The sequence below is a fragment of the Hyperolius riggenbachi genome, chromosome 4 (assembly GCF_040937935.1).
Source record: "Hyperolius riggenbachi isolate aHypRig1 chromosome 4, aHypRig1.pri, whole genome shotgun sequence".
Lineage (NCBI taxonomy): Eukaryota > Metazoa > Chordata > Amphibia > Anura > Hyperoliidae > Hyperolius > Hyperolius riggenbachi.
The window spans coordinates 48,726,314-48,752,673 of record NC_090649.1 but is presented as its reverse complement, the minus strand read 5'-3'; the positions used below and the strand labels follow the sequence as shown (position 1 = coordinate 48,752,673).

At 47.6% G+C, this 26,360-nt stretch overlaps 1 protein-coding gene across 3 annotated transcripts in view; it reads left to right on the top strand.

Moving 5' to 3' along the window:
* The window catches only part of PKHD1 (PKHD1 ciliary IPT domain containing fibrocystin/polyductin), a 607,682-nt gene that overhangs the window by 190,478 nt on the left and 390,844 nt on the right, over window positions 1-26,360 (top strand). For all 3 annotated transcript variants that reach the window (XM_068280030.1, XM_068280029.1, XM_068280031.1), the window contains exon 35: window positions 20,502-20,658. In XM_068280030.1, the coding sequence (XP_068136131.1) occupies window positions 20,502-20,658 (157 nt within the window). The remainder of the gene's footprint in view (window positions 1-20,501; window positions 20,659-26,360) is intronic.

Here is a 26,360-nt window from a genome sequence, read left to right as displayed (position 1 = left end):
GGATGTTCTCATATGGATGGAATGGGAGGACTTGATGCCCTCCTGCTGGCCAGGTGCTTTTGATGAAGCTGGTTTGGGGGTGTGGCAATGCCGGCCCCTCTGAGTCACCCACCAATGACAGTTCATTCCCTCTGAGAGATTTTAGGGCTAAACTTATGAAATGCTGTAACTCCTGAACCATACACGTTATATTTAGGGGGATAATAGCTTCAGACTTGTTGGAAAATACAGATTAATATGACATCAGACACGGCTAAGCCAGCGGGTCAGGCTCCTGAGAAGATTCATATCTCGATAACCGGACGGTCTATCCCAAGGAATTTCATATCAGCACGATGGCCAGATTTTACCGGACAAGACGATATGAATTTTATAGCTGTGCGGCATACGGTTTTCGTATGCCGACAGGAAATCATATCACCCATGCTTTCCTTATGGCCCATGCTCGGTGCCGGATCGGCTGGCTTTCTATGGCCCCCCTGTGGAGCCAGTTTCCTGGTCCTTTTCATGGGGACATCTGCTGTAGGGGGAATGAGCTGGGCCCTGCAGGGAGTCCAGCCACGTGCGACATTCCGGAGGGGTGAGGGGACTGCTCTGGCTCACAGGGGAACATATCTCTGGATTTAAAATAACACAAAATGTCATTTTCGGATTGCTTGCACGACTGCTCAGATCCGACAGGGAGCGATCAGGAAAGCGACTGTGAATTCTCTAGATTCACCTGCGTTTCTCACGGCTATTCCGTGACATCTCCCTTTCCTGACGCTGTGTAGGGGGTGGTCAGCAAGACATCCGCCGTAGCAGCTATTGGCGCTGTTGGGTCTAGTTCCCCCTGACACCGGGACAGCCCATTGGCGTTTTGGTGTCGGCTGCCTGCTTTGTGTTGGATTGTAAAGTTGTACTGTTGCAATGACAGGCTCCACCGTAGGAGCTTGCCATTGGTCCCAGCAGTACGGTTTAGCCAACTGAGGGGGTTATGGTCGGTAATGATCGTGAAGGAGCGGCCGTACAGATACGATTGTAGTTTCTGTAGGGCCCACACGATCGCTAGGCACTCCTTTTCAGTTGTGGAGTAGGCTACCTCTCGGGGCAGGAGCTTCCGGCTCAGGTAGAGGATAGGGTGTTCATCTCCCTCTCCGTCCACCTGGCTGAGGACTGCGCCGAGACCGTAGTCAGAGGCATCGGTTTGCACAACAAACCGACGACTGAAATCCGGGGCTTGAAGCACAGGGGCACTCGCGAGTGCCTGCTTCAATGCTTGGAAGGCGTTCTCGCAAGCGGGGGTCCAGCTAACAACCTTGGGGTGTTTCTTGCTAGTGGCATCGGTCAGGGGCTTCGCCAGGGTACTATAGGCTGGAACAAATTTCCTATAGTAGCCGGCGGTCCCCAGGAACGCCTGGACCTGCTTTTTCGTGATAGGCTGAGGCCATGCCAGGATGGCGTCAACCTTTCCCGTGTCAGGTTTCAGGGTGTTACCCCCCACCCGGTGACCTAAGTACTGCACCTCGGTCATACCAATCTGACATTTACTCGGCTTAACTGTCAGATTGGCTGCGGCCAGCCTCTCTAGTACCTGGGACAGGTGTTTGAGGTGTTCCTCCCAGGTGGGGCTGAACACCGCAATGTCATCCAAGTACGCTACAGCGAACCCTTGCAGTCCCTCCAGCAGGTCGTTTACGGCCCGCTGAAACGTGGCAGGAGCGTTCTTCATCCCAAAGGGCATCATCGTGAACTCAAAGAGGCCAAAAGGGGTGATGAAGGCCGACTTCTGCCTCGCGTCAGGTGCAAGTGGTATCTGCCAGTACCCCCGGCTCAGATCCATGATTGATAGGTACCTGGCGGACGCCAGCGTATCCAACAACTCATCGATGCGAGGCATGGGGTAGGCGTCTGTAGTGGTGATGGCGTTCAACTTCCTGTAGTCCACGCAGAACCGAGTTGTCTGGTCCTTCTTGGGGACCAGGACAACAGGGGCTGCCCAGGCACTACAGGACTTTTGAACCACCCCTAGCTCCAGCATCTCCCTCACCTCTTTCTGCATGTCCGCTTGCACCTCAGGGGAGACGCGGTAAGCGGATTGCCTGATGGGGGGATGGGTGCCCGTATCTACCCTATGCACTGCCAGACTGGTCCGCCCCGGGACACCGGAGAAGGTGTGCTGGTACGGACCCAGCACCTCCTGCAACTGCTCTTGCTGGGACGAGGAGAGTTGTGGGTTGACGCTTAGGTCGCTGTCCACATCTCGTATGTCAGCCAGCAAGTCTAACAGGGGGTCTGCCTCTCCTTGCTCTAACCGGCTGCACACTGGCAGCACATACTTGGTTCTGTCATGGTGGACCTTCAGCATGTTGACATGAAAGCTTTTCTGTTTCCTGCCTCCCATGTTCACCAGGTATGTCAGAGGGTTTAACCGTTGCACTATAGTGTAGGGTCCCTCCCAAGCCGCTTGCAGCTTGTTCTGCCTCACTGGAAGAAGGGCATACACTTTGTCACCTACTTCAAATGACCTCTCTCCAGCAGTGCGGTCATACCAGAGTTTTTGTTTGGCCTGAGCCTGGGCCATGTTTTCCGTTACCATTTCTGTGAGGGACTCCATCTTGTCCCTGAACCTGAGAACGTAATCAACTACAGAGACATCTGTGGGGTCCCCCTTGCCCTCCCACGTCTCCCGCATCAATTGTAGGGGTCCTCGGACATTCCTACCATACAGGAGCTCGAACGGGGAGAACCCGGTAGATTCCTGCGGCACCTCCCTGTATGCAAACAACAGATGAGGCAGGTATCGTTCCCAGTCCCCACCTTGCGACTCAACAAACGTGGTCAGCATTTGCTTCAGCGACCCGTTGAACCTTTCACACAGTCCATTGGTCTGCGGGTGGTAGGGACTGGAGACAATGTGCGTCATCTGTATCTTTTTGCACAGGGCCTCCATGAGTCCGGACATAAACTGGGTTCCCTGATCAGAGAGCATCTCCGCAGGGAACCCGACTCGGGAGAAAATGTTAAGTAGCGCGTCGGCTACCTTGTCCGCCCTCAGGGAGGAAAGTGCCATGGCCTCAGGATAGCGGGTGGCGTAATCCACCACCGTCAGGATGTACCTTTTGCCACTGCTGCTGGGAGTGGGCAACGGTCCAATTATGTCGACTGCCACTCTGTGAAAGGGCTCACCTATGATTGGCAGTGGACACAAGGGAGCTTTGCGGGGATTCCCAGCCCTTTTTACCTTTTGGCAAATGGTACATGAGCGGCAGTAGTTCGTCACATCTATCCGCATTTGAGGCCAGTAGAAATGTCCCCGGATACGATCAAGTGTCCTGTGGATCCCCAAGTGCCCGGCCAGGGGAATGTCATGTGCGGACTTCAGCACATGCCCCCGGAAGGCACTAGGTACCACAAGCAACTTGGTACCCATCCCCATTTCACCTTCGGTGGGGTGTACAGGCTCACTGTACAACTTCCCACCTTCCCAGTATACCTTGAACGTAGCCTCGTCTGTGAGGGGCTCAGAAGCCTGTTTTCTGAGGGCCTCGAGGTTAGGGTCAGTTTGGAGTACTTGCACAAATGCAGCACTCTCACTCTCAGCCAGCTGGCCCGTGGCGTATGAGGTTAGGGGCTGAAGGGTACCATCCCTGTGGTCAGAGGAGGGGGAGGAGGCCGGAACCTCCTCCACCTGTTCTGAGCTCAGGTTCTGAGCAGTATTGCTGCGTGTTACCGCTAGCACAGGTATCCCTTCAGAATGGCACATATTGGCATTACCTACATCATTGTCACAAGCATTAATAACAGTAACAGGAACATTTTCATCACAGACAGTTGGTACATCAAACACAGGTACCCGTGAACTGGGCACGTTCAACCCACCTTCCCCCTGTTCTTGCCCCTGGGTGCAAAGTACCTGGGTGTGGGCAGAGAGTCCGTCTCTGTCCTGGCATTCCACAGGGCTTGGTGCAGGTTCATAGTACGACACCAGTGTGCCCAAGTCGGTCCCCAGCAAAACAGGGACCGGCAGTTGGTCCAGGATCCCAACAACCTTCTCGTGGACCCCCACCCCCCAGTCGATGGACACCCGAGCTTGGGGAATGTGAGAAAGAGTGCCGCCCACTCCAGTGAGGGTGAGGTACTGGTCAGGAATGATGGCCTCTGCGGGGACAAGGTGTGCACGCACCAGAGTGACATCTGCTCCGGTGTCACGGAAACCCGTGACAAGCTGGTCATTCACAGTAACCAGCTGGTGATTGCTTGTGATGGGGGAGTTCCCTGCACCCTTGGCAAACATCAGGTTGGATGCGGCTCCTGGTTGGGGTACACTGGCGGTTGGTGTCTGCCGCGGGCGAGGTGCGGGTGGTCCAGGTGCTGGGGTGGTCTGCCTCCGCTCCGGACAGGTGAACTTCATGTGTCCTGTCTTGTGGCAGTAGTGACAGGTGACCTCTCCAGAGGCTGCAGCCCTGGGTGCAGAAGCTGTGCTGGGTGGCCTCTGTGGCTGACGGCTCACAGGGGCAGGGGAGTCTGCCGAGGTATTGGGCTGACCTCCTCTCCAGCTGGATGGGACAGTTCTGGGGGTATCAGCCACCCGGGTAGTTGCAAAAGTCTCAGCAAGGTCTGCAGCGACAGTGGCTGAAGCCGGCCTGCGTTCTAACACAAACTGGCGTACATCAGCAGGGCAAATGTTCAGAAATTGTTCCAGGACTATCAAGTCCTCCAGGACATCATAAGACCCTTTGGTGAGGCCTAGTGTCCACTGGCGGAGTGTGGTGAGCAAGCTGCTGGCCACATCTCGGTACGAATCAGAAGGCTTTTTCTGCCAGGCCCTGAACTTTTTCCGATAGGCTTCTGGCGTCAGCTGGTACTTAGTAATGATAGCGTCTTTTATAGCAGCATAATCATTATCCTTCTCCGCAGGCAATTCTGCGAAGGCATCAAGCGCTTTGTAGCGCAGCAAAGGTGTCAGATGTCTGGCCCACTGGTCTTGGGACAGACGATACTGACGGCATGCTTTTTCAAAAGACCGCAAAAACAAGTCAATGTCTGTGTCTTTTTCAATATTAGCAAATTTAAATTTTGCACTTACGGGTGGTGCAGCTCCTTCAGCAGGGAGGCTGGGCGGTGAACTCCGGCTGGCCTGTTGAACCTTTGCCATGTTGAGCTCATGCTGTCGTCTCTCCCGCGCCTCTGCAGATTGGCGTTCCCGTTCCTCTCGTGCCTCTCGCTTTTGCTCCGCCATGTACTGCAGGTACTTGTCCAGGTCAGTCTCCATCAGCTTTTGTAATGCCTGCTGCATTACCGGGTCAGCACCCATGGACAGTCCGGTACTGGCCGGTTCCAGGCGAGTACTTTCAGAAACTCTGGGGTTGGGGTCCACACTGACATTCTCCTGCGTAACTGTTGATGCAGGGCCCTCAGGATGCACAACCTCTGTACGGTCAGGAGTCTCAGTCTCTGGTTCCCCTAGACTGTCAGATGGGCTGGTATCCACTTCAGCGGACACTCCCGGCTCCCGCAGTTGCTGGGTATCCCATCTGGACAAGTCTGCTATCAGGTCCCGTTTGTTCTTGCGGAGGATGCCAATGCCCCTCTCTTCGCAAAGATTTTCCAGGTCTGCTAGGCACATGTTCTGGTAGTTCCCGGACATTTCCATGCCAAATAAAATAAAACTTTTGGGGAGGGGTACTGGCTACACAGTTTCTCTGTATATATAAAAAATATATTGCCTTCCAGCTACACCAACAAATTAGTTCGTTTCTTGATAGCGCTAGCGCTATCTTAGATACTTTCAGCACAACACAGGTCCCAACCGCTGCCTAACACTGTCACAGGAGCCCTAGTGGCTGACCGCACTTAGCCTTCTAAACGGTGCCAGCGCACAGATCGTGCGAACTCTGGTCGCAGTCAATGCGCAGGAACCGTTAAGAATTAGCCGCAGACAACTCAGAAGGGAGCCTGTGAGACACGGGTGATTACAACTTCACCCACTGGTTCAGAGTAAACTGCCACCACCGCGGTTACCATGGGACCGTGGAGCCCACTAACTGACTAGTTCTGCGAATAAAACGGTTAAACACACGATATTCTGTCTAGCCAACAACAAACAAACAGTAGCGTATCTTCAGAGACCCGGGATCAGTCCTGTGTGTGCTGATAAGCAGAGTAGCGGACAGTGAATGACTTGGAGGAAGTCGTTTATTCACGCAATATAAATAATTAATATATACAGACAATTATTAAAATCACAATTATTAAAACAGTAATAGCCAGTATGAAATAAAAAGGAAGAAAATACTTATGGTTTGTGGAAATATGTCCTTGTGGGAAAATCATAAAGTTCTTGGTTTCAATCAGAGTTCAGCAGAATTCTTTGTTCCAGATTACAGAAGGGATGGCCAATCAAGATGGCCGCCCGCACATGTGTCCTTTGTCTCAGGGATTCATTCAAAGTTCAGCAAAATGGCCACCAGCCCTATGTCCTCTGAGCTGGCAGCAGGATGTTCTCATATGGATGGAATGGGAGGACTTGATGCCCTCCTGCTGGCCAGGTGCTTTTGATGAAGCTGGTTTGGGGGTGTGGCAATGCCGGCCCCTCTGAGTCACCCACCAATGACAGTTTATTCCCTCTGAGAGATTTTAGGGCTAAACTTATGAAATGCTGTAACTCCTGAACCATACACGTTATATTTAGGGGGGTAACAGCTTCAGACTTGTTGGAAAATACAGATTAATATGACATCAGACACGGCTAAGCCAGCGGGTCAGGCTCCTGAGAAGATTCATATCTCGATAACCGGACGGTCTATCCCAAGGAATTTCATATCAGCACGATGGCCAGATTTTACCGGACAAGACGATATGAATTTTATAGCTGTGCGACATACGGTTTTCGTATGCCGACAGGAAATCATATCACCCATGCTTTCCTTATGGCCCATGCTCGGTGCCGGATCGGCTGGCTTTCTATGGCCCCCCTGTGGAGCCAGTTTCCTGGTCCTTTTCATGGGGACATCTGCTGTAGGGGGAATGAGCTGGGCCCTGCAGGGAGTCCAGCCACGTGCGACATTCCGGAGGGGTGAGGGGACTGCTCTGGCTCACAGGGGAACATATCTCTGGATTTAAAATAACACAAAATGTCATTTTCGGATCGCTTGCACGACTGCTCAGATCCGACAGGGAGCGATCAGGAAAGCGACTGTGAATTCTCTAGATTCACCTGCGTTTCTCACGGCTATTCCGTGACAAGCACCGATCTATATTTTGACGATTTTTTTTTTAATAACAAAAGCAAAATTGTCTTTTACGAAAATCTGAACACTTCCCAGCATTGGGACGGCTTGATCTGGAATGCAGTCAGGGCGTGTACATCCATTAGAGGTCAGAAGTAGGGATGGATTCCACGGAAATTCCGATTTCTGTTGAAATCCGTTTTTCTAATTTATGTTTTAAAGTTTTTCGAAAGATTATTTTATTAGTTTTTTTTTAGTTTTTTAGTTTTGTTATTTTTTTTTCGCACTTTTTGCGAACTTCCGCTGTAAAAAAAATAGATCTGTTCCGTTTGTGCTGTAAAAATTGTCGTGAGAAAAAATATAGTTTTCTGCGTTGTTGCGCTTTTCACAATTTTTCACAGTAAAAATATACATTTTTGCGCTTTCGCTGTAAAAATATCTAGCTTTTGCAAAAACGTAAAAATACAAACCAATTTTTTTGCGAAAAATTTCTCAAAATTCAAAAATAGCATTTTTGATACGAAAATGACTTTGGCGAGCATTCACAAGTAACACTGCTCAAAAGCGCTATACAGACGTTATAAATACCTTAGACATGGAAAACAAAACACAAACAACAAAAAAACAGCAAGTGTGTCATCAGAGAATGCAAGAAATGAAAAGAAAATCGAGAAATGGAAATCGGAATAACGAATATCGGGAAAATGGAAAATCAGTCTTATGATTGGTCTAACATAACATCGGTGATCCGATTTTTGCAGAAAAAAAAATAGGCATTTTCTGATTGCTCCAATGCTTTCAAAGTTCTGCCATTGGGCTAAAATTACCCCAATCGGATTTCCATTTTCCGAATTGCAATCAGAAATGCGGAAATTTCCATTCCATGGAATCCGAAGGAGAACCCCTAGTGACAAGGTCCTGACCTTGATCCAGGTGGGTGACAGTTGTGCACCCCTCGTCCATTTCTTGGGTATTGCTATTATGTGGTAACGTTCTGTGTTGCGGCGGCAGAGCGGATCAGCTGGAGGGGCGATGAGGCGTGCAGAGTGTAATCATGGCTGCCGGCAGGTGAGGGTGTCGCAGACAAGCAGCGAGGAGTGATTGAGAGGCAGACGGGGCAGCCTGGAGGCTCAGCCTGTACATTGATTTAGCCTCAGCTGGGCACATCTAATCCTGCGCGCAGCAATGTGGGGAGGATGCCGGGTCACTCTTACTTTGATGTCAGGAGCCGCCCACCTCTCTCACAGTTCACAGCCAGGCAGAGCGCCTGATTGGCCAGCTGCCAGCCAGGGCACCACAGGTAACGTTCCTGGGATAATTAAACGGAGATCAATATTATAAAGGTCATCAGCGTATCACGGCGCTGCTCTCCTCTCTGCAAAGGCAGGATAAAAATAACTCGCCTTGAAGTCAAGCACTGAAAGAAAAAAACGATAGTGGTTTTCCAGCAAGTGCCTATTATACACTATTATTGCCAAGTTCCTACTACTGAACTATAACTAGAAATCAGAGTCCCTTATTTCCCCTAACACAAACCCCTCTACATAGGGCATCATTATATGGAAGCAGGACATTTGGGCACTCAGCAGCTAATGGACGATTTGGGCGCCCCACAGACGCTAATGCAAATATCATTGCCCAAAGCTGAAATTTGGAAACGCAATAAATATAATTTTGAAAATTACAACATCTTTTTGAATTTTTTTTTATCCTTTTGAAAACGATAATAGTTTTTGACATTTATAATGTTTTGTATTTACAGATTATTCATTTTCGAAAACTATAGTTTAAAAATGTATAATTTTTAACATTATAATGGGCAGCATGGTGGCATAGTGGGTAACACTCTCACCTTGCAGTGATGGGTCCCCGGTTCGAATCTCAGCCACCTCAAGCTCTGCAAGGAGTTTGTATAGTCTCCCCGTGTCTGCGTGGGTTTCCTCCGGGAACTCTGATTTTCTCCCACATCCCAAAAACATACAGATAAGTTAATTGGCTTCCCTCTAAAATTGGCCCTAGACCTTGGTACATGCATTACATGATACATACATAGACAGAAGACTATGGTAGAGATTAGATTGTGAACCCCTCTAAAGGGGCCCATACACCTAACGATTTTCCCGCCGATGTACAGCAGATTCGATCACTGTGATCGAATCTGCTGTGAAATGCGTTGCGCAAATGCTGACAGAACGATCGAACTCTGTCCGAAATCGATCGTTCCCGTCGATCGGAGAAGAAGACAGCGGAGACCGGGGGACTCGCGCCGGCCGGATCAGGTAATGTATGCGGTGGAGGGGGGGTGTGGCTTCATCAGCGGCAGCTTCACAGATTGTGATCGGTTTCATGCTGAAATCGATTCACAATCTGTTTACAGTAAAGGCAGCCATACAATCCCTCTCTTATCAGATTCGTTTAGAGAGGGATCTATCTGTTGGTCGATCTGATGGCAAATCGACCAGTGTATGGCCACCTTTAGGGACAGTTAGTGACAAGACAATATTTACTCTGTACAGCGATGTGGAAGATTAGGAAGGGGGGTTTTAGGGTTATGGGTCAGGAAGGTGGGTCTTTGGTTAGGTGTTACATGGGTTTTAGGGTTAGGTGTCAGGAAGGTGGGTCTTTGGTTAGGTGTTACATGGGTTTTAGGGTTAGGTGTCAGGAAGGTGGGTCTTTGGTTAGGTGTTACATGGGTTTTAGGGTTATGGGTCAGGAAGGTGGGTCTTTGGTTAGGTGTTACATGAGTTTTAGGGTTATGGGTCAGGAAGGTGGGTCTTTGGTTAGGTGTTACATGGGTTTTAGGGTTATGGGTCAGGAAGGTGGGTCTTTGGTTAGGTGTTACATGAGTTTTAGGGTTATGGGTCAGGAAGGTGGGTCTTTGGTTAGGTGTTACATTAGTTTTAGGGTTAGGCGTCAGGAAGGTGGGTCTTTGGTTAGGTGTTACATGGGTTTTAGGGTTAGGTGTCAGGAAGGTGGGTCTTTGGTTAGGTGTTACATGGGTTTTAGGGTTATGGGTCAGGAAGGTGGGTCTACTACCTACTGTGTAGGGAGCTATGTGAACATGTGATCTGTATAGTGCTGCAGAATGTGAACATGTGATCTGTGTAGTGCTGCAGAATGTGAACATGTGATCTGTATAGTGCTGCAGATTGTGAACATGTGATCTGTATAGTGCTGCAGAATGTGAACATGTGATCTGTATAGTGCTGCAGAAGGTGAACATATGATCTGTATAGTGCTACAGAATGTGAACATATGATCTGCATAGTGCTGCAGAAGGTGAACATATGATCTGTATGGTGCTGCAGAAGGTGAACATATGATCTGTATAGTGCTGCAGAATGTGAACATGTGATCTGTATAGTGCTAAAGAAGGTAAACATATGATCTGTATAGTGCTGCAGAATGTGAACATATGATCTGTATTTGCTGCAGAAGGTGAACATATGATCTGTATAGTGCTGCAGAATGTGAACATGTGATCTGTATAGTGCTGCAGAATGTGAACATGTGATCTGTATAGTGCTGCAGAAGGTGAACATATGATCTGTACAGTGCTGCAGTATGTGAACAGTATGTGAACATATGATCCGTATAGTGCTGCAGAATGTGAACATGTGATCTGTATAGTGCTGCAGTATGTGAACATATGATCCGTATAGTGCTGCAGAAGGTGAACATATGATCTGTATAGTGCTGCAGAAGGTGAACATATGATCTGTATAGTGCTGCAGAATGTGAACATGTGAACATGTGATGTGTATAGTGCTGCAGAATGTGAACATATAATCCGTATAGTGCTGCAGAAGGTGAACATATGATGTGTATAGTGCTATAAGTATGTATAGGCACCATATTTATTCAATAGCAAATACATAAAGAACGTTGTGTTTTGTATTATTTTACACTACATCTAACGCATTATGCACTAGCCCTATAGAAATATATCATTAGTGAGCTCAAGATGGGGGAGGGGGGAATCTAATTTTTTCTTTTTTTAATGATAAGTGATGCGTCTACCTACCTAATTACTTCTTTATTAGGAAAGTTGCTTGTTTCCCTGAGCAAAATGTAATTAAGTTTTGTTTATCCCTTGTATCTTTCTTATTTGCCCTCCAGGACGTAATTATTTTCATTGTAGTAAGAAGATGGTGGCCGAGCATTAGAAATAATTAGCGCAGATGGCAAAAAAAGAGGGGGGAAAAATCCCCGACATGTTTGATTGTAACTAAAAAAAATACAAAGGTTTCTTAACCAATAACCGAGTACATAGAGGTAGATCAGGCTTTCTATAAAGAATAGCTGTCACATGTAATGTTTGGGGGGTGCGGACATAGACCCCCCCCCCCCTTTACCCCCTGCACAGCTGACATGGGAAATAAAATGTTTGTAGTCACGGGTCTCTTACATGGGGAAACGCTTGCTGCATTCCATCACGCAGAATGTTAACCTTGTCATACCGCCAGCCGGGAACAAGCAGCACTTCCTCTGTGTTTGATGCTTAAATGGCAGCGTGTCATTATTAGAGAAAGTGCAAGCTGGGGAGATGTCGGTGGAAGCCGGCTTACGGGGGGCTCGTGTCAGACCGCCACAGAAGAATGAGCGGAGTGATACACTGATCCTGTTGTCAAGTGTCTGACACCTGCGACAATGTAGAAATATGGAAACGGAAGTGAGAGGGACATGGAGGCTTCCATTTTTATTTCTTTTTAAACAATACCAGTTCCCTGGCTGTCCTGCTGATCTCTTTGGCTGCAGTACTGTCTGACTCACACACCTGAAACGAGCATGCAACAAATACAGTCAGACTTCAGTCAAACATCTGATCTGCTTGCTTGTTCAGGGTCTATGGAGGTTAAAGTGGATCCAAGATAAACTTTTGCTTATTACATAATTGTGTTCCTTACATATTGTTTATAGGGCATTCCTCAAGCCAAATACTTTTTTGTTTTCTTTTAATAATCAAATTCCCTATAAACTAAACAAGCCTCGCCCACAGCTTTTCCAGGGCCTAGGCACGCTGAGACCCATGTAGCAAGGGCTTATGGGAGCTCAGTCTGGAGGAGGACGTTACTAGCCAGAGATTTCAAAGGCAGAGGGGAGGAGGAGAGGGGAGTGAAGTTTTTACAGGCTGAGGGCTGGAGATGCAGATCAGCTTGCCTGTGTGTAATGATGACAAGCAGAACATGGCTGCTCTCATTGTTTCACAGGAAGAAATAATTATCTACTGTTGAAGCTGTTAGCAGCCAGTGGTGCACATCACGAGCTTGTGATCACGAGTCGGTTTTCACGATTTAAAATCAGCCGACTTCAACGGTTAATAGCAAAGCCCCCTTTACATGCTAGAAACACCAAATTTGCAGGTTATGTTAAAGGGAAGGTTCAAGCAAAATAAAAAAATGAGTTTCACTTACCGGGGGCTTCTACCAGCCCCATGCAGCCATCCTGTGCCCTCGTAGTCACTCACTGCTGCTCCAGTCCCCCGCTGGCAGCTTCCTGACCTCGGAGGTCGGCGGGACGCATTGCGTACATTTTTACGCATTCCCGATAGTGCAGGAACATTAACGCATACATTTTTACGCGTTACTGGTTCAATACGTAAATTTTTACGCATTGAACCAGTAATGCGTAAAAATGTATGTGTTAATGTTCCTGCACTAGCAGGAATGCGTAAAAATGTACGCAATGCGTCCCGCCGACCTCCGAGGTCGGCAAGCTGCCAGCGGGGGACTGGAGCAGCAGTGAGTGACTACGAGGGCACAGGATGGCTGCATGGGGCTGGTAGAAGCCCCCGGTAAGTGAAACTCATTTTTTTATTTTGCTTGGACATTCCCTTTAAGAAGAACAGTGGGAACAAGGGGAATTTTATTTTCAAAAACACCTTATAGATTTTGAGAAAATCGATTTTAAAGTTTCAAAGAAAAAAAGTATACATTTAAAGAGACACTGAAGCGAAAAAAAAAAATGATGATATTATGATTTGTATGTGTAGCACAGCTAAGAAATAAAACATTAAGATCAGATACATCAGTCTAATTGTTTCCAGTACAGGAAGAGTTGAGAAACTCCAGTTGTTATCTCTATGCAAACAAGCCATTAAGCTCTCCGACTAAGTTGTGGAGAGGGCTGTTATCTGACTTTTATTATCTCAACTGTTACTGGACTATTTACTTTTCCTCTGGCAGAGGAGAGGTCATTACTTCACAGACTGCTCTGAAAGACTCATTTTGAATGCTGAGTGTTGTGTAATCTGCACATATTATAGAATAATGCAATGTTAGAAAAAACACTATATACCTGAAAATAAAAGTATGAGAATATTTTCTTTGCTGCTAATCTTCTAGTAATTATTCATAGTACACAACCAATTCACTATATCATATATTTTTTTTCGCTTCAGTGTCTCTTTAAATGCTGTAAATGACAGATAATGTAGCATATATAATCGTAGTGTAAATTTACATATATCAAAAGAAAGAGAAATTAATTTCCTGACGGGGTTTCCAGGGGTCCGTACGCAGTGTGTATGGACCCCCTGGAGACCCCTCCAGAGTCGTAGCCCTTTGGCCAGGGATCGCTATACAGCTGCAATATGGCTGTATAAAGATCCCTGGCATCTTTTCCTATTTTTTAAAACTTTTTTTTTTTTAGATTCAGAGTGTGGGAAATTAAAAAAAAATTATGTGGGGTCCCCCCTCCTGAGCATCTTTAACCCCTTGTCCCGCATGCAGGCTGGGATAGACAGAATACGGAGCCCTGGTCGACTGGGGCTTCGCACCCTGAGCTATACCAGCCCGCATGGTCCATGGTATAGAGGGGCTCCGGGGGAGAGGGGTGGGCAAGCCTCACCTCCGGTGCCTCAGGAGGAGGTGGGGCAATAACTCCCTGCCCCCCCCTCCCCGGGAGTCATTGCCCCCACCTCCTTCTGAGGCACCAGAGGTGAGGAAGAGCCCCTTGTCCATGGATTGGACAAGGGCTCTGGGGGAGAGGGGAAGGCTTGGCCGCCCCACCCCCCAGAGCAGCCCCATACCATGGACCTTGCTGGCTTTTATAGCTCAGGGTGCGAAGCCCCAGTTGGTCGGTGCTCCTCATTCTGGTTATCCCAGCCTGCATGGGGGACAAGAGGTTAAAAATGCTTGGGAGGGGGGACCCCACATCATTTTTAAAAAAAATGTCATGGTGGCATCTGGGAGACCCGTTTAAGAAGGGGACCCCAGATGCCCACCTCACTCCCAGGAGAATTGAGTATAGGGGTACAAAGTACTGTATTTCCACAAACGGTTAAAGTGGACCCAAATTGAAAATACAAGATTTCAGAAATGCAATCTATTATCTAAATTATAATAATAAATTAGCAGCCTTTTTTCAGCTGCATGATGACAAATATAAAATATTTTACATTTATCGGAGAAACCCCTCCCTTCCTTTCATATTGCCGGGACAGAATGCAGCAGACTGGTGGAGTAAGTGGTGTCTGGCAATGGAGGAATTGCTAATGGCTGCCACCTGTATAACCCTAGCTATGGAAAGAGATGGGTGAAAAGCATGCACTGAAATTCTCATAGGCTTGAAGGAGTGTTTAAGTGAAATATAAAGAGATCAGCGGTGCCCTATTTGTTCAGCCGAGGACCATGCTTCTGGCAATAGGTGTGATCCTCAGTAGGGTTGAAGATTGTACCTCATCATGTACCTCCTGCAGCATCAGGGTGGATGGAAAAAGATGCCATATGTGGGTGTGTAACAAGCTGTTCTGTAATTGAATGTTACCTAAAATTTCTTTTCCATGTCAATGTAAAAGTTGATTCAGGTAAGCACCTTTAATTTTTGCAAGCTTTAAAACTTTGAAATGGACCTGAACTCAGAACTTCATCTCTGCTCTAAAAGATCCTCAACAGCATAATATAACCTTTCAAGAAAAACATTTCTTTGTTACAGCTGATACAATTCATGCAATAAATCTGCAGTGTGTCTACTTCCTGCTTTCATGGAAGCAGACAAAGGTTTAACTTCTTGTGTTTACAAATTAGCTGAGGCAGCGGAGATACCTGAACTGACACAGCTGAGAGCTCAAATAACAACTTGTGATTACTTCCGGCTGAGGGGGAATTAGACAGGCTCTTCACTCTAAACACAAACAGGGCGGATTCATCTGCTTTTTCCTTGTGTTCTGTGCTAGAGTTCAGGTCCACTTTAAGGCTGCTTACACACAGGGACGTTACAGGCGCACGTTAGTGCGCCTGTAACGCTCCCCCAACGCACAGCAATGTAACACAAGTGGGCTGTTCACACTGCCCACGTTGCGTTACATGTAACGCTGCACGTTCTCCGGAAAGTGCAGCATGCTACGGCGTTAGAGCGGCTATAGCCGCGTTAGACTGTTTGCACATGCTCAGTAGGGGGCAGAGAGGAGGCGGGGAGATGCAGCTACAGTAGCCGCGCACGTGGCTACTTAATATTCACTGCACTGGCGGCCGCTGATTGGCCGGCGGGACCACGTGATGCGGAGTGTCTCGCTCCGCAACACGTGGTCCCGCCGGCCAATCAGCGCCACTCTGGGAGACCTTATAGGGATAGAGCCGCCTAACGCGGCTCACTCTACCGTCCTCTCTTGCAGCACCATACGTTGTGTTAGGTGCACGTTATGCGACCTTAACGTGGCACCTAATGCAACGTCTTGGTGTGCAAGTAGCCTTAAGGAATACTTGTAACGTAAAAAAGAGCCCCTGGAGGGTAGTTACCTTCGCGAGGGGGAAGACTCTGGATCCTATTGAGGCTTCCTCTGTCCTCCTCCGTCCCACAGTGGTCATGCTGGACCCCCCCGAACGGCGGTCATGTAAATATTTCCCTCCAGGGCAGGAGCATTAGCGGCTCTCGGCTCAGGATTAGGTGGAAATAGCAGATCCCAGTTGGGTCCACGTTACTGCAACCCGATTGGGATTGGCTATTACCGCCTTAGCCCATCGGGGAGCTGCTGCTGCGCCTGCGGTGGAGCTGATGAAGGTAAATACTGCAGGTGCTACTGCGCCACAGCCTGACAGATTGTCGGCTTCGGAAGGGCCCAGCGAGACCACCGCGGGACGGGGAAAGCTTTGAGGATCCAGAGGCTTCCCCTCCTGAGGTAAGTACCCTCCAGCATTTTTTTTTCAATTACAGATGCTCTTTAAATGAAAAAAAAAATGTATATCTTATTTGGGGCTTCTTCCAGCCCCCTGGACTCGTCCTGTGCCCATGACATCCTCCTGGTTCCCTCCAGCCAGCAGTGTGCGAGCCACCCTCACTCTGATCATGCTCCTGCGGCCGGGAGCATTCTGTGCGGGCGCAGTTGCGATTTCCACATACTGAGCATGCGCAGAATGATCGCAGGAGCATGATCAGAGTGAAAGCAGCTCGAGGCCATGCATGCGCAGTAGCAACTGGCCAGCTTTGCCGGGGTCGCCGCTGCTGGCTGGAGGGGACCAGGAGGGTGTCGTGGGCCCAGGACGAGTTCAGGGAGTTGAAAGAAGCCCCAGGTAAGTTAAAATCATTTATTTATTTTTCTACTTGAGTTTTCCTTTAACCATTTATGCCGCCCAGACGTGATCCTCACGTCCAAGCGACTGCTGCAGTGATGTTGCACGCTCCCGCGGGCGATCACGGGTGCGCCCCCGTGCCACCACCCTGTAGCCTGGCGATCAATGACTGGGAACATGTTTCCCGTTTATCGATCCATGTCCCCGGCAGAAAAACCGACGGCCTCTTATCAGAGGCTGCGGTCTTTCTGAAAAAAATAATAATAAAAGTTTCCCGTTCTCTTCTCGCTTCCTGGAAGCAACCCCCCCCCCCCCAAAAAAAAAAATATACTCAATGTGGCCATCTTGTGGCCAAATAGTAAAACTACATCTACATACATTTTTCATTACATAAAACACATTTTATTACATTCAAAATTAACTGTTTATTTCCCACACCAAAAATTACCCCAACACATTTTTAATGGAAAAAAAAAATTACAATAAAAAACAAAACAAAAATCCATAAAATAGTTACCTAAGGGTCTGAACTTTTTAAATATGCATCTGAAGAAGGTATATTATGAACTTTTTTTAAAATTATAAGCTTGTAAATAGTGATGGACGCAAAACTGAAAAAAATGCACCTTTATTTCCAAATAAAATATTGGCGCCATACATTGTGATAGGGACAAAATTTAAATGGCGTAATAACCTAGACAAATGGGCAAATAAAATACATAGGTTTTAGTTATGGTAGAATGTATTAATTTAAAGCTATAATGGCCGAAAATTGAGAAATAATGATTTTTATTGCATTTTTTTTCTTAATATTCCTGTGAAAATGCATTTAGAAAAAAATAATTCTTAGCAAAATGTACCACCCAAAGAAAGTCCAATTAGTAACGGAAAAAACAAGATAAAGATCAATTCATTGTGATAAGTAGTGATAAAGTTATTAGGGAATGAATGGGAGGTGAAAATTGCTTTGTTGCATAAGGTGAAAAATCCCTGCGGGCTGAAATGGTTAACGTGTACTTGTAGGGAAGGAAATGGGCAAAGTTTGATACTTCGCGTCAGCTCCCTCTGCACTCCAGCGTGCGGTTCACTGGTCATGCTGACGTCATCTGGACTGTACAGCGCAGGTGTAGTAGTTCTGCGCTTGCACTGTACAGTCCAGATTGACGTCAGCGTGACTCTGGGAGCCGCTCGCGCAGGCGCAGTAGGAATCCTGCGATGGAGGGGGCCCAGGATCACCAGCGTGGAGCAAAGCTGTGGTGTGGGCACAGAACGGCAGGCAGGGGCTGTAGGAAGCCCTAGGTAAGTGGATTTTTTATTTTTAGTCTGCTCGGATGTGTCCTTTAAAGAGAGCCTGAGGTGGGGACAGAAAATTCAAAAGTAATGTGCTACCTGATCCGGATCAGGTAGCCACCGTCTCTGCCGCTCTCCGATGCTCCTGTGCCCTGCAACAATTTACTTTCACTTTCGTGACCTCTGGGGTCAAAACGCTAGAAGGAGAGCGAGATGCTCTCCCAGCGTGCAGGGAGCGGCAGGGGCGTGGCCAGAGAGACAGAGCTGCCCAATGGCAGCTGTGGAAAGCCTGCAGTGGGCATTTCGAGCAGGGATTCCTGCTCCTCCTTTCCCCTTGACACAATTATAGTCGCCAATTTTGGGGGGTGATGGAGTGTGGGGGGGGGGAGAGCAGAGGGCGGCATGGGCGGGACACAGAAGCATATCTCCGACTCCCATCTAACCCGCCACACCGCCTCTGGTTCTCTTTAAAGGGAATCTGAAGTGAAAATAAACTTATGATATAATGATTTGTATGTGTAGTACTGCTAAGAAACAGAACATTATTAGCACAATATGATTTTCATATTGTGTCCCGGTACAGGAGGAGTTAAGAAACTTTAGTTGTTATCTATGCAAAAGAGCTTCTGTGAGCTGGACTTTATAAAGTCATGGGCAGCACTGTCTATTGAAGCTCTTATCTATACTGTCTCTCACTGTTTATGGATTTTCTGCAGAGAAAAGTTCAAAGGGTCACTGGCCTGCTCTGTGAAATCATTTAAAATGCTGAGTGTAGCGTGGAAACTGAAGTTATTAGAGAATAATGCAATGTTATCAAATAAGCTATATACCTAAAAAATATGACATTATTTTCTTTGCTACTAATGTTCTAGTAATTATCCGTACTATACAACCAATTCATTATATCATGAGGTGTTTTTTTTTTCGCTTCAGTGTCACTTTAAGCTGCATATTCACTATAGATAAAACAGTTTTCAGGTATCTTTACCTCTTTTACATAAAGTGTTGCCTGTTTTAAGGGGTACATACACCTCTCCACTGATCGACCATTCAATTTGATAAATTTTATCAAATCTGATGAAAATCTGTGCCGCTAAGAGCATGCCTGTTCACCGAAATTGGTTGTATGTATTGATTGGACATGCTGCAAGATGTCAGGCCATTGTGGTCTGTCAGGTGTGTAGCAGTAACAGCGAGCGATATTGAGACAGGCGACAAAACCCCCAGCGCTGTTCCCCCAGTGTATCAATGTGCCCCCTGCATGGGCATTTATACATTGCCTGTCCTATGCCACCCACCACATGGTGCCCATCTGTCCTCAGTATTTTCTTCTTCCATTTGCAGCTCACAAGCCGCGTTGGTATAGCGCGTGGCACATGTGGGACATCACATGTGCTAAACGCCGGCGTGTGAAGTTCAAATGGAGGACAGATGGGCACCGCGCGGTAGGGGATGTAAAAATGCACACATGTGGCTACATGGGACTGGTAATGTATAAATGCACACATGGTGGGTACATATACATAGTTGGGTAGGGGGGCAGTGGCAGCAAATGTGGTGGACTCGGACAATTTCCGAGAGATTTCATGCTGAAATTGATCGAGAATTGACCTGCGGTGTAAGTAACAGGGATACAGAGAAGAATAAAAATGTCTAAAAAGTTTAACATTTGTGGAGGCAGTGGTGGACTTACCTCCTCTAAACAGACACAAGATATGCCAACAAAGTTTAGCAGAACAAATTTATTTACATACTCCGGGGGAAATTGTAACGCGTTTCGCAGGTATGATCCCGCTTCATCAGGCAATAGGTAGGAGTAGGTACAGTGCAGGTCTGTAGCTGGGCCAAGCGTCTCTGCCTCTGTTTACCTACCCCCACCTATTTCCTGATGAAGCAGGGTCATACCTGCGAAACGCGTTGCATTTCCCCCTGTAGTATGTAAATAAATTTGTACTGCTAAACTTTGTTGGCATATCTTGTGTCTGTTTGGAGGAGGTAAGTCCACCACTGCCTTCACAAATTTTAATCTTTTTAGACATTTTTATTCTTTTGGCGCCTCTGTACCCCTGTTACATTGTTCATTGTCCTTGGTGGAGGGGTGTCATCCCCTTTTTACCTGATATACAGAGAGCGACTTCTTCATCCTGAGTGGGGTCAGGTCTAATCTCCCCACCTGCTGTTACAGTGGTTGCCTTTGAGGTACCCCTGCTTTGTGAGTATATTTGTATTTACTCTACCAACTTCATCCCATATCACAAGTACATACTACACTATATTTGGCTCTTGGTGTCCCTATCTTTATTCTCTTTGCGGTGTATGGGCAGCCGACAGATCTATCGCTGATCAGATTCTATTAGAGAGAGACTTGTCTCGTGGTCGAATCTGACCATCATTGCTAGATGTATGGCTACCTTTACTATCATACATCTTGTTTTATGTTATGTAATAATAATGCACACTTGTTTATCACCTCTCCTTTGTTCTCTTGCAGTCAGATTTGCCATACTACTTCTGCAGCCTGTGGTCTCGCAATTCCAGCTGGCCTTCCGGACATCCGCCATTAGATGGCGACAACGTCACAGTAGAGAGAGGTCGGACCCTCCTCCTGGATACCAGCACCAGCCGCCTCAACCTGCTGCATATCAAAGGTTTATTTCCCCTGTTTTATGATGTTGCTGCGAGAGGTATAACCTTTTTCCCCGGCTCAGCTTGCTGATCCTGTTGCGGGGATTTTCGGCAGATGCAGCCTATTTTGCATGGCTAGATATCCTGTCCTGTTTATGAATAATAACATGTATTTGGTAGTACACCCACGCCGGCTCAGAGATCCACGCTATCTGCGGGAAAACATCCTTACGTGACTGAGGAGCAAATCATCTACGTAGGGAAGGTACAGATGGAAAGCCCAAACTTAGGTTCAAAATAAGAGCCTGACCTAAAGAGAGGAAAGCTTCTGGATCCTAATGAGGCTCGCGAGGGAGGCTTCAATAGGTTCCTGAGGCTCAGCAGGAAAAAATGGCGCACGCAGCAAGTGGACTAATTGGGGCGTCAATACAAAATTGGCTATCTTTGGGCGCCAGAGCGGAAATTTGGGCACCCAATATATAGCGGGCACTGATACAACACCCGCTATATATCAGGCATCACAGGCGCCCAAATCCCGCTATTTTGTATTGCCCCTATGTTGGCAGTGACCATAAGTGCACTTGATGCGTGAAGTTTTGTCCTGCTCCGCTCCACCGTGCCTCTCTTGCTCCTTTCCCCTGAGCAGCTCCCTTGTCCCGCAGAGTCCGTTCCCGCAGCAGACTTCAAGCAGCCACCTCCATCCTCCAGCTCACGGGGCTGATGGGACAGGAAGAGGAGAAGGGAGGCTGAGACTGCGCCTCTGCCGCTGCTGAGTCTAACCAAAACATGGATGAACGGAGGCTGTCTGAGCTCTGCTGCGGGGACGGACTCTGCGGGAGGAGTAGGGAGCTCCGGTCAATCATGGGGCTGATGGGACAGACAGGAAGAGGAGGAGGGAGGCTGAGACCGCGCCTCTGCAGCTGCTGAGTCTACCCAACACATGGATGAATGGAGGCTGTCTGAGCTCTGCTGCGGGGACAGACTCTGCGGGAGGAGTAGGGAGCTCCGGTCAATCGAGAGAGGCATGGGGGAGGGGGATAGGGGTGGATGTGAGGAAGTTTAGCTTTAACTACCATAGTAAAATATTGTTATTTAAAGAAAACCGGTAACTAAAAAAAGTTCCCCTGGGGGGTACTCACCTCAGTAGGGGGAACCCTCCGGGACCTATCGAGGCTTCCCCCATCCTCCTGTGTCCCACGGCGGTCTCGCTGTGCCCCTCCAAACAGCGGGGATGTAAATATTTACCTTTCTGGCTCCAGCGCAGGTGCAGTATCGGCTCTCCGCTCGGAGATAGGCGGAAATAGCCGATCGCTGTCGGGCAGCTGTACTGCGCAGGTGCAAGTCTCCTGCACCTGCGTAGTAGAGCAGACCCGACAGAGATCGGCTATTTCTGCCTATCTCCGTTCTGAGAGTCACAACAGCGCCACCCGCTGGAGCCAGGGAAGGTAAATATAGCAAGCCTTGTCGGGGGAGGATTGCGGGATGCTTCAGCTACAGGGGAGCCAGCGCTGAACTGCCTGCAGCTACAGGAGTGGGGGAAGCCTCATTGGGACCCTGAGGCTTCCCCCTACCGAGGTGAGTACGCCCCAGGGGAACTTTTTTTTTGGTTACAGAGTCACTTTAATAACAATATTTTATGTTTTGTAGTAAAATATCGGTATTTCATAACTATATTATACTAACTACGTTACTCTGCGCCTTTTTTCCGTGTGCTTTTATTTATGGTACGCCCCGAGGCTTCCCTCTCTCTTCAGGTAAGTATCTCATTTTGTAGCTGAGCCAAAGCCCGGGTACACTTTAAAGAAGACTATAAATAAAGACGCCTGCCGCATGAATCTGAACCACCTTCTGAGGCTTTGTTCACACCGGAGGGCGCGGCTTGTCAGGCAGCTCAGCCTCTTGACCGCGAGTGTCTTTTGAATGCAATTAACCCTCCTGGTGGTCTAATAAATTCCGCCAGGAGGCAGCGCAGCAGTTTTTTTTTTCTTTGTTTTAAATCATGTAGCGAGCCCAGGGCCTTCGGCGATCTCCGATCAGGAAATCCCGTTTAAAGAACGGGATTTCCTGGAGGGCTTCCCCCGTCGCCATGGCGACGGGGCGGGATGACGTCGTGACGTCTTTGGGAGTCACGATCCACCCCTCAGCGCTACCTGGCACTGATTGGCCAGGCAGCGCACGGGGTCTGGGGGGGGGCGCGCGGCGTGACGGATAGCGGCGATCGAGCGCAGGGCGGCGGCGATCGGTGTGCTGACGCAGCTAGCAAAGTGCTAGCTGCGTGCAGCGAAAAAAAAATTAAGCAAATCGGCCCAGCAGGGCCTGAGAAAACCTCCTTCGCGGCTTACCCCGAACTAAGTTCGGGGTTACCGCCAGGAAGGTTAAAGAAAACCTTGATTGGAAAAAAAAATCATGATATAATGAATTGTATGTATAGCATGGTGTCACAGGAGCCCTAGTGGCTGACCGCACTTAGCCTTCTAAACGGTGCCAGCGCACAGATCGTGCGAACTCTGGTCGCAGTCAATGTGCAGGAACCGTTAAGAATTAGCCGCAGACAACTCAGAAGGGAGCCTGTGAGACACGGGTAATTACAACGTACACACGATTCCACGGTATCTGCCACCACCACTGGTATGGGCCAGTGGACCCGATTTACTGACTGACTAGTCCTGCGAATAAAACGGTTAAACACACGGTATTCTGTCTAGCCAACAACAAACAAACAGTAGCGTATCTTCAGAGACCCGGGATCAGTTCTGTGTGTGCTGATAAGCAGGGTAGCGGAACAGTGAATGACTTGGAGGAAGTCTTTTATTCACAGCAATATAAATAATTAATATATACAGACAATTATTAAAATCAACAATTATTAAAACAGTAATAGCCAGTATAAAAAATAAAAGAAGGGAGAAAAATACTTAGTTCCTGGAAAGATGTCCTTTAGTGGGAAAACTTGTAAAGTTCTTGGTTTCAATCAAAGTTCAGAGTTCAGACCAGGTGGATGCCAGCATATCCTCAAGCTGGCACAGATGAGTTCAATATGTTTCAGGGTGGAGGACACTGAGTTTGGGTCCTCTGCCATTCTTATGCCCCTGATTCAGTAGGAGGGAGTGAGGGCGGGCCCACACACCCCCTTAGAACATGAGATGAGTCCTCCCCTTGTCCTGGGAACCATAAATCATACCTTAACCATATATGGGCTCTATCTCACAGAACCGTACAGGTCAGGGCAGATTTACTAATATTTTCAGGTCTGCCTCGATGTACCCAGCAGCCTGATACCAAATATGAGGGGTGGGACCCTTGTGGTATCAGCAGGGCACTTTCGAACTGCCTAACTGGCAGTCTTTCCCTCAGAAGGTTCTGAAATGTTCTCAGAACCAACGCCAGATAGGGCCAAGCATGCTCTGTTAGTTTGGAGGGTCTGCCAGCCTGGCAACACAGAAAATATGATACATATAGCAGTTTATGGAATATGAGATACCCCTGGGATTGATAGCAGGTCATTCCCAGGCAAAGGCTCTTTGAAGTTTGGGGCAGCTAGCTAGGTGTCAGCTCCCCTGCTGGGAGGGAGCCAGAGGGTCTGGCTTTTCTCCCAACTAGATTGCTTCTGTCATGGTCTATACCTGATGGATGGGCCATCAGCACAGCTTGAAGCCAGGGACTCTCTGGGCCCAGGCTCATTAGCATATCAAAAGAGCCATCCAGCAGTTGGGCTGGTGCTATCTCTCTGTTGAAAAAAAGACTTCAGCTGCCCCTACACACTCAACCCAGATTGTATCGATTTGAAGCGCAATCGATGCAGAGAATCGAGTGCGATCGCTTTTCTTCACCAGCGGTTACATGACGCGCCTGCGGCCCCGCAACCGTCCGTGACACATGGATAAAGAATAGAACATTAGTAGCAAAAAAAGAAGTCTCATATTTGTATTTTCAGTTATATAACTTTTTTATGTAACATTCGGTCAAAGTTGCAGTTTATAAACCACACTGTGTCTTTTAAGCTGTAAAACAAAGCAGAAATAATGGCCATTTGAATTCTCCTGCAATAAAACCTTATCTCAAGCTGCCTCTCACTGTGTCTTGGCTGTTTAAGTGCTTTAGAAAACAGGACTGCCTTCGACCCAGTGGGTCAAAAGGTCACAGAAGCTCTTTTGCATAGATAACGGAAGTTTTTTGTTGTTGTTTTTTTTTAACTCTTCCTGAACTGGAAAACAATATGAGACTTTTCTTTGCCACAAATGTTCTATTTTTTAGACATGCATACAATTCATTATATCATAAGTTTATTTTTGCTACAGGTTTGCTTCGGGATGCAGCTAAATGACATTGTTTACAACCCCACTCACGATAGCTTTTGGCACAGGAGTTACATGGTGGTTAAAAAAAAAAAAATCACGGCAAAGTCGCAACTGAGCATGGCTTCTGAGCAGTATTGAGATGTGACCACATAACCTGCCTCTCCAACACCAATCCTATGTGAGTGCCTGGCCAGTGCGGTCACTCCTGAGGAAAAGTGGCCTTAAAAGGGTTCCCCGGGGGATGTTCAAAATAAAAACAGACACTTACCTGGGGCTTCTATCAGCCCCCTGTAGCTGTAATTTCCCATCCCGGCCTCCAACGATCCGCTGTTCCTGCCGCTTTTTAATTTCAACCCCCCCCCCCCTGTGAGTTTAGGTGGACGGCCTTTTCTTGGTAGGTTTACAGTTGTGCCATACTCCTTCCATTTCTGAATGATTGCTTGAACAGTGCTCCGTGGGATGTTCAAGGCTTTGGAAATCTTTTTGTAGCCTAAGCCTGCTATAAATTTCTCAATAACTTTATCCCCGACCTGTCTGGTGTGTTCTTTGGACTTCACGGTGTTGTTGCTCCCAATATTCTCTTAGACAACCTCTGAGGCCGTCACAGAGCAGCTGTATTTGTACTGACATTAGATTACACACAGGTGCACTCTATTTAGTCATTAGCACTCATCAGGCAATGTCTATAGGCAACTGACTGCACTCAGATCAAAGGGGGCTGAATAAATACGCACACCCCACTTTGCAGTTATTTATTTGTAAAAAATGTTTGGAATCATGTATGATTTTCGTTCCACTTCTCATGTGTACACCACTTTGTGTTGGTCTTTCATGTGGAATTCCAATAAATTGATTCATGTTTGTGGCAGTAATATGACAAAATGTGGAAAACTTCAAGGGGGCTGAATACTTTTGCAAACCACTATAACAGCTATTTCCAACTGCCAAGGACGCAGTAGCTCCCCCTGTGCATATATATATATCTTTTAGCCCAGTGTTTCTCAACATTTTTTTGGTATGTACCTCTTTTGAAACCCTTTACTCACCATGTACCCCCAGCATAGTAAACATTATCACAAGTACACCTTGACATATATACAGTATATTTAATTGCAGGACATGATAATAGGTTCTAAACAATTTCCAAGCATTTACTATTGCTTTTAATTAGCTAAAACACTAATATGGTGTTGCTTAAATAAGATTTATCATTTTCTAAAACTCTAAATGTGTTGTCTGAAGCGAGAATAAATCTCGCTTCAGCTCTTATATATAGCAGGGGCATGTGTGCCCCTGCTAAAACGCCGCTATCCCACGGCTAAACGGGGGTCCCTGATCCCACAAATCCCCTCGGTACAGCCGGGGAGCGCTTCCTGGTTGGGGCAGGGCTAACGGCTGCAGTCCTGCCTCCCGCGCGTCTGTCAGCG